Source organism: Ictidomys tridecemlineatus, chromosome 8, assembly GCF_052094955.1.
Source record: "Ictidomys tridecemlineatus isolate mIctTri1 chromosome 8, mIctTri1.hap1, whole genome shotgun sequence".
NCBI lineage: Eukaryota > Metazoa > Chordata > Mammalia > Rodentia > Sciuridae > Ictidomys > Ictidomys tridecemlineatus.
The window spans coordinates 143169432-143176929 of NC_135484.1; the positions used below are offsets into that span (position 1 = coordinate 143169432).

General features: G+C 47.3%; 1 protein-coding gene across 1 annotated transcript; it reads left to right on the forward strand.

Annotated features, from left to right (window-relative positions):
• Positions 1 to 255: 255 nt before the first annotated feature.
• Positions 256 to 7054, forward strand: LOC101978393 (transmembrane protein 14C). The gene is made up of 6 exons (XM_005327475.3): positions 256 to 406; positions 1383 to 1448; positions 1785 to 1861; positions 2790 to 2891; positions 5619 to 5706; positions 6583 to 7054. The coding sequence occupies exons 2-6, from the start codon at positions 1426 to 1428 to the stop codon at positions 6635 to 6637; spliced, it is 345 nt and encodes a 114-aa protein (XP_005327532.1). The 5' UTR covers positions 256 to 406; positions 1383 to 1425; the 3' UTR covers positions 6638 to 7054.
• Positions 7055 to 7498: the final 444 nt, after the last annotated feature.

Here is a 7498-nt window from a genome sequence, read left to right on the forward strand (position 1 = left end):
GGTCTCCGGCTTTAGTCCACTATAGTTGTAGCTGGGTACTGGCCTCCACCGGCCCGGCGCAAACCCAACTCGCCAAGCTCCAATCCATCTCCCCAGCACAGCGAGAGCCTTAATGCCCCGCCCATGCCCCGCCCCCTGGACTCCTCCCCCTGCGGTCCCCGAACACTGCGCGCGCAGCCACTTCAGGCTTCAAACCCTGCCCCGCCTCCAGGAGACGGCGCGCGCGCAGAGTTCTGGCCTCAAGCCCCGCCCCTTCCCGGGACTCGCCCTAGGCCCCGCCCCACCCCGCCCCCGGACGCCTAGTGGGCGCCGAGACGTCCGGAGACCTTGGTTGGGACCTGCGTCCACTGTCCCTGCTGCTCGTGTGCCTCGTCCGCCGGTGCAGACCTTCGCGAGAGCTGCTCGGGTACTCGGGAATATTATTTTTTATTCCAGTTTTAAGTTTTGGGAAGACGCTCTGCTGCCAGCTGCTTTTCGTCCCCACCATCCTGGCGAGAGCTTTAGGCCGCGTCTCGGTGCTTTTCTCCTCGCGCATTTCCTGCTTTCCTTAAGATGGGTTGGGAGTCCTCCGGTCTCCTGAGCTCGGAGCAAATGCTCACCTGTGTAGCGCTGCGTTGTTCCGTTTCCTGGAGATTCCCCCGCCCCCGCATTTCTTAAAAAAGTGCCACTTCAAACCCATGTCACGGCCTGACCCTGAGGCCTCCCCTTTCTGTAGAAACTTAATTCTTTAAACAGGACAAGAGGGGTATGCGTTGCTTTCAGTCTGGTTAGGCTCCATGAATGCCAAAAGTTTAAGAAAGGTAGGAGTTAACTTTTTTAAGGGCGCAGCGTTAAAGGTAATTATGGCTCGAATTTCCTTCTTTTATCTTCCCCTCCCCACAGTCTAAGGAGCAGTGAGTTAGATCCAAAGTTTCCAAGTGTTACAAGCCTTGAGTATTGAAGTTCTTGGGGGCAGAGACGAAAAGTAGCATCCCACTTGCCCGCTAAAGAGATTAAAAAAATAGTTGAACTTTAGGCTCAGAGTATTTGCTTTCTGATTTAATAAAAATGGTTAACTCATGAAAATGGTTAAATCCGGTATCTGTCCAGAGCTCTCAGTGAATCTTGCTCACTTTCTTGTGGGCCTGTTAGAAACGAGCTTGTTGCAAAAATGGTTGGCATTGGAGGTAGCGTTTACTGTGTGTCGGACATGTGCAGTGCTCACAACAGCTTTAGGAAATTAGTGCCATTGTTATCTTCATTGGAACTGAGGCTTGGAGAGGTGTAGCCTGAGGGTCCAGTTAATTCTTAGCTACCAAGGTCTTGAGCTGGAACTTGTACCTCCTTCTGACTGTTGGAGATCCAGGCTTTTAACCACCTCTGATCCAGCCCCTTCTTCACAGGTGCAGGCCTGGCGTAGTCTTGGCTGATTGCCTTGAGAGTGCAATGCAGAAGAACACTGGCCCAATGTAAGTGCACAGTCAACGACAGTGGAATAGCCAGGCCCATCTAAAACCAGAGTTCCATCTGAAAAGAGCCCTAGAGTGGACTGCCTGAGAGCAGTAGGGGGTATGAGCGGGTCACTGAACACATGGTTGGGAGCCTGGATTTGAGTCCTAGCACTGCCACTGACTAGTTGTGTTGACTCCGTGAGTCATTCACCTCTCTGAGCTTTACTTTGACTTATATAGTGGTAAGATTTCTCTGGAACCATGACTTTAATGATATACGTGGGGTTTTTTTTTTGTTGTTGTTCATTTGTTTTAAACATAGTTGACACTCATTTCTCCCTCTTTTATTTTCAGGGTGCCTTTACATTATTTTGGCTTTGGCTATGCAGCACTGGTCGCTACTGGTGGAATCATTGGCTATGCAAAAGCAGGTAAGAACTGTCACGTAGCTGCTTAAATTCTTCTCGTTGTTTCATTGGAGAGTGAGCCCCTAGGCTCTCAAAGCAGCAATGTTGTGGGGCCACTTTGCCTTAGGCCCCAAAGTTTGCGTGCAACCAAAGGAGTCAGACTTCTGTACTTGCCTTTTGTTTATCTGGCCAAGCTGAGCCAGGCCTCTTGTTTTTGCATCTTTATCTAAAGATAAAGGCAGGGGTGGTAATGGGTTGTTATTATCGTTGCCTGCCATACATCAGCCTTGACCCCAGAATGCCATCTCTGCTCCTTTCGAGTAGGATGAGACCTCTGGTCTTCACTTACTCTTTTAAGTTTTGTGCTGGGGCCAGACCCAGGGCTTTCTTGGCTCATGGTAGGCACATACTCTGCCTCTGAGCTGCAGCCCTCACATAATCATTTTTGAAGTCTCCTCATTAATCTACATGGGGGGGGTATCAGTATGCTTGTTTGCCTGTGTCCCCACTCGGCAAGCATGCACTGGGATTCCTGTTCTCTCATTCTCATTCTCTCTTGTTTATAGTTGATTGACCCTGTTTCCCTTTTGTGATTCTCATAAAGTCCCGCCTGTGCACAGCCTGTAGTGGGTTGATCAGCCTTTAATGGCTGGTTAAGAAAAAGCCTAACCACAGATCCACCTAGGAGGGATCCATCCTTTCTTGGATGGAGATGACCATTTCTCCTTAGATTGGAAGAGCCCTACTGTTAAAGGAGAGCAGAATGGGGCTTGAGACCCTGACTTCTCTGGTAAGATGGACGTTTTCCTGCTTAAGGACTTCTTGGTTAAGAACCATGTGAAGAAAGCTTCTCTTCGCTCTGCTCCCCTGGAGGCCAGGGGCGTCTGGTTGATTTGGTAGATGAACCAAATGTCAGACATCATAATACAGCCTTGTGTTTGCTTCCCTCCAGGTAGTGTGCCGTCCCTGGCAGCGGGGCTCTTCTTTGGAAGTTTAGCAGGCCTGGGTGCATATCAGCTGTCTCAGGATCCCAGGAACATTTGGGTTTTCCTAGGTATGTCTGCCCTGATGTCTCCATAGAGCATGTCTGTATCCATCCTTCCTTTTACCAGGAGGCCCTGGTTTGGTGGGATGTGGCAGGTTCTTCACACTCACAAGTTTCCTGCCTCTGCCAAGGCCTAGGCAAATTTTAAAATGGGGATTTGTGCTGGTTTCTGTTTATCTTTCATGTATGGAATATGGAGAGCGTTTCATGTCTATCTTCCCGGAGAGATTAATTTTAAACTTGCATAAGGCAGTATGTATCTATTACTCATTGCAGCTGGGTATTAACCACGGTCGACTTGAGCATTATTGAATTGTCTGAGTTAGCTTTGCATCCATGTTGCGTTTTCCTATTTGAAAATCGCCTTGCTCCTAGGCAGGGAGGAGTGTGGGGAAAGGGAAGATTACTTATCAGGGTGGCTTTGGACACTTATTTGTTGGGCTCCACCCAGGTGTAGACACTGCCAGGATGTGAGTGCCTCCACAAGCCAAAGTGTATCAGGTGCTGCTCTGGCCCTTATGAGGGTGGGAGGGAGGACAGGCATGTTCACACAGTGGTCTGTGCACATCTCCCTGGGAAGCTCCCTTCCCAGCAATGGCTGGCTGGAGACAGGCTGAGAAAGGAGGGTGTGCCTGGGCTCGGCTCTGCTGAACAGCTTCCTCATTCATGCTCTGGACTGACTGCTCTGCTCCATCTCATCCTCCCCTCCCAGCACTCACCTCCTACCTACTTAAGGGAAAAACCAGTGGCCTCCGGGTGGAGACTGCCCTGCCTCCGGGAGCCTCCAGGCCACCCTTGCCCTGCTCCCCTCCTCTCCAGGGCAGTCCCTCCACCTGGGCTCTGATCTCCTCCCTGCTTTCCTCAGACTGTGCACTGTCAAGAGTCCCTCCTGTTATTTGTGATCCCCCTTTTTGGTGGATCCCTCTTATTGGTGCTCAAATGTGCTCATCTCTCCCCCATTTAAAAAAGCAAAAGGACCTCTGGTGACCCACTTCCCTTTACAGTTGCTGGCTTTTCCTTCTCTTTCAGAAACTTCTCTTAAAAATCCATTTGTACTCCATCTTCATTTCTTTCCATCTCATACGTTGTCAACCTGCTTCAGTCTCCATTTTTATCCCCCTTGTCCGTGGAAAGGTGTCCCTGAGGCTGCCAGTGGCCTGCATTTGTGCAGACTCCACTGTCAGTCCTCGTTTTACATGGGCTGTTGGCCGTTCCCAGCACGTGTGACCTGTCATTTTCTGTTCCTGATTTTTCCTTTTGATCTTCTCATTCTCCTGTGTACCCCTCTTCCTTTCTATCCATTAAATACTGATTCCTAAGACCTGGCTCATTTTGTCTTCTTCATACTCTCTTGACTTGATAGTGTCATGGAAGATGGTTCGTAAACACCAAAGACTCACAGGGAGTCACCAGTGACTCACTCCTAGCTGTGCTCCCATGCCAGCAGCTGGCTGGCTGAGAGGTCTGTAGCTGTCTCAGGGCTCTGCCTACACCTGGCTGCATGATCTCACTCACTAGGTCTTCTCTTCCTTCATTTGGGTCTTGGTTCCTCTCTTCCCGCAGCCTGTCTGGTATTTACTGGCAAGTCCTATCAATACCAGCAGTACCCTAAAATGTCCCCTACTCTGTCTCCACGGCTACCTTCTTACCCCCAGTTCTTCCCACCTCTTGCCTGCATTCCTGAAGGAGTTGCTTCAATGATACGCGTGTCTGCCTTCTGGTTTCTCTCTGGTTTGTTCTCTGGACATAGCTAGAATTATATTTTGGGGCTGCAGCTCTGCTCACATGTCTCTCTGCTTAATAGCCTTGAAGGGCTGCTTGCTGTTAGGAGGAGGACCACAGTCTGGTGTGGCCTTCAGGGCTGCAGGTGGTCAGGCCCTTCTTCCTCACTAGCCATGTCTTCATGGGTGCCACAGCCTCTTTTTGTTTCCTTGAGTGCACTGCGTTCCTCCTCCCCACAGTGCCTGTGACACACTCTTCCCTCGGCCTTGCCTGAGCTCCCTGAAAGCCTGGTCCCCCATTATGTTATGTGTGTAGCATTAATTGTACCCAGAATACAAATTTTACTTACTTTTTGTATGATTCTTGAGTGTGTGTGGTGGGGGGGAGGTACTGAGGGCTGGACCCAGAGGCCCTCTACCTTTGAGCTACGTCCTCAGCCCTTTATTTTTTGAGACAAGGTCTTGTTAAGTGGCCGAGGTTGTACTCCCTGTGCCTCAGCCTTCCTAGTAGCAGGAGTTCCAGGTGTGCGATGGCTGATGGGTGGCTGGTTTGTGTGATTCTTTACCCTGGTGTAGCCCCGCAGACTTGAGACTCTCTGAAAGGGTAGAGACCCTGTTGATACGGTTGTCTTCTCAAGCACCAAGTGCTCTGCTTAGCAGTCGTCGGTGTTTGGTTAGATCCCCAGCAGCAAGATGGAGAGGGAAGAAACACAAGGCATAAAAAAATACTGTAACATTTTGAACAAAACTAAGGCATTTATGGCTAAAGTGTGTGTTTTGCAGAAGAGTTTTGGGAAATTGAGGCCAGAAAGGCAGGCTGGGCCCAGGTTGTGAAGGGTCTTCTTTGGCCAGAATTTGTGCCTAGACCTTTAGAATGTGGGCAGCCATGGAGCTGCCCCGCCTGAGGCAGGAGGAGGAAGTGCAGGATGGAGTCAGGGCTTGAAAGCAGGGTGGGACTCTTGGCACTCCAATGCTCTTCTAGAAGATGCAAAGACTTTTGACTCTCTTTCACCAGCTACATCTGGAACCTTGGCTGGCATCATGGGGATGAGGTTCTACCATTCTGGGAAGTTCATGCCTGCGGGTTTAATCGCAGGGGCCAGGTATGTTGCATTCTGTTGCTCTTCCTTACCAGGACACTGTTCAGTTTATTGCCAGAGCTACTTTATTCATTCAGAAATTTACATGTTTGAGTAAATTTTACCTGATCCTAGATGTCAACTCAAATTAATTCATACATAAATAGGACAGGCTTCAAGAGCAGTTATTGATTTATATGTCACAACGGTCTAAGGATCTTCATTCACTATGGAAATGGTTTTGCTTTTAAATTGCTCTCTGGTGGTCCAGGTGCCTTCCTAGGGTGCAGAAGCCTCAGGGTAAAGCTGTGACTGTGGCTGCCACATGGCTTTCAGCCAGGGCTCCACATTTCTTGGTTGTATACTTGTTCTTTGATACTGAGAATACTGCTAAAAGGAAATTCTGATGGACTCCTCTGTTTTGTAATCAACTTTTATTATCAAAAACAAACACAACTGTCTTAAATAGTCCTTATATATAATAAAGACATCCTGAAGGCAAGGGAATTTTTAAAAATCTGATTCAGAAAATGTTATGGTCCCCATCTTTGGTCGTAGTACGCTGTCAAGCAAGGGCTGTAAACTGACTAGAGATTTTGCACTAATTAGCTCTGTGACCTGGGTGGCCTTAATTTTGCTTGCCTTCAATTTCTTCATCTCTTCATGTCATTGGCAGTTGGATTGGAACCACATGCTGTTCTCAGACCTAAGTGCAGTGTTGCTGTGTGGTGCTGTTTTCTTTTTCTGGTTTCTGCCCAGGGAGGATTGTTCCACCTTGGTACCTCCCTACCTGTGCAGCTGTGAGGGAGAGCTGTGACCTGCAGAGTACTAGTCCCTTAAAAAATGGCCACCTGTTCTGTCCTTTTCCTGATGTTCTTTGTTTGTGTTTCTTTTGAACAGTTTGCTGATGGTTGCCAAACTTGGAATTAGTATGTTGAATAGACCCGAACCATAGGGTCACATCCCAGCTTCGACTCATGAAGAATTAAAAATCTCCAGACTTCCACTGTTCTCAGTGTATTGAGGGAAAGAAGTACAGCATATTTACATGCTCTGACATTTTACTTCAAAAACCAAACCAAAACAACACCGAATTCATTGGGGGGAAAACATTAGTCATTATTGTCACAGCCCTTCAGAGGTGGCAAGGACATAGATAGCACAACCATACTGGCTCCTTTGTATGGTTCAATTCAGTGATGAGATCAGGGTGTAACATGTGAGGTGTCAACCTTGGGAGTCCTGAAACAGTGTGAAAAAGTGTCATGGTGAGATTTCAGATGTGTGTTCTTTTTTCATTTTACAGCACAGACCTACTCTGAGATTATGTAAAAGGAAATATCAGTGAAAATAAATTTTACTATAAATAACACTTTCTTGGTGTCTTCTTTACCAGAGCTGTCAGAAATATAGAAAGAGATTGGTTAGAAATATAGAAGGAGATTGGATAGAAATATAGAAGGATATTGGAAGTATAAAAGGAGGTAAATGTGAAAGTTTTTAAATTGCCCATTTTGAATAAGGACCAAGGATAGTTATTTTGGTATACATTGCCTGGGAGTTTGTTTTAATAATGATCTCTGAGGATTTCTAAGAACTATCAGAAGGAAAAAGAGAAAAAGAAAGAAATTTTGCTTAAGTAGTTCATCTGTAAATGTGGAACTGAAAGACCTCTCCAGAGCTTGAATTACCTAGCATTGGACACAGTGGCTGGATACTGGCACATTTTATTTTGCTTTACTTTAATATGTTCATTATTGAGAATTAACCTAGTAACCTTATCCCCTGTTTGGTTTTCTTTCTTTTTTTTTTACAG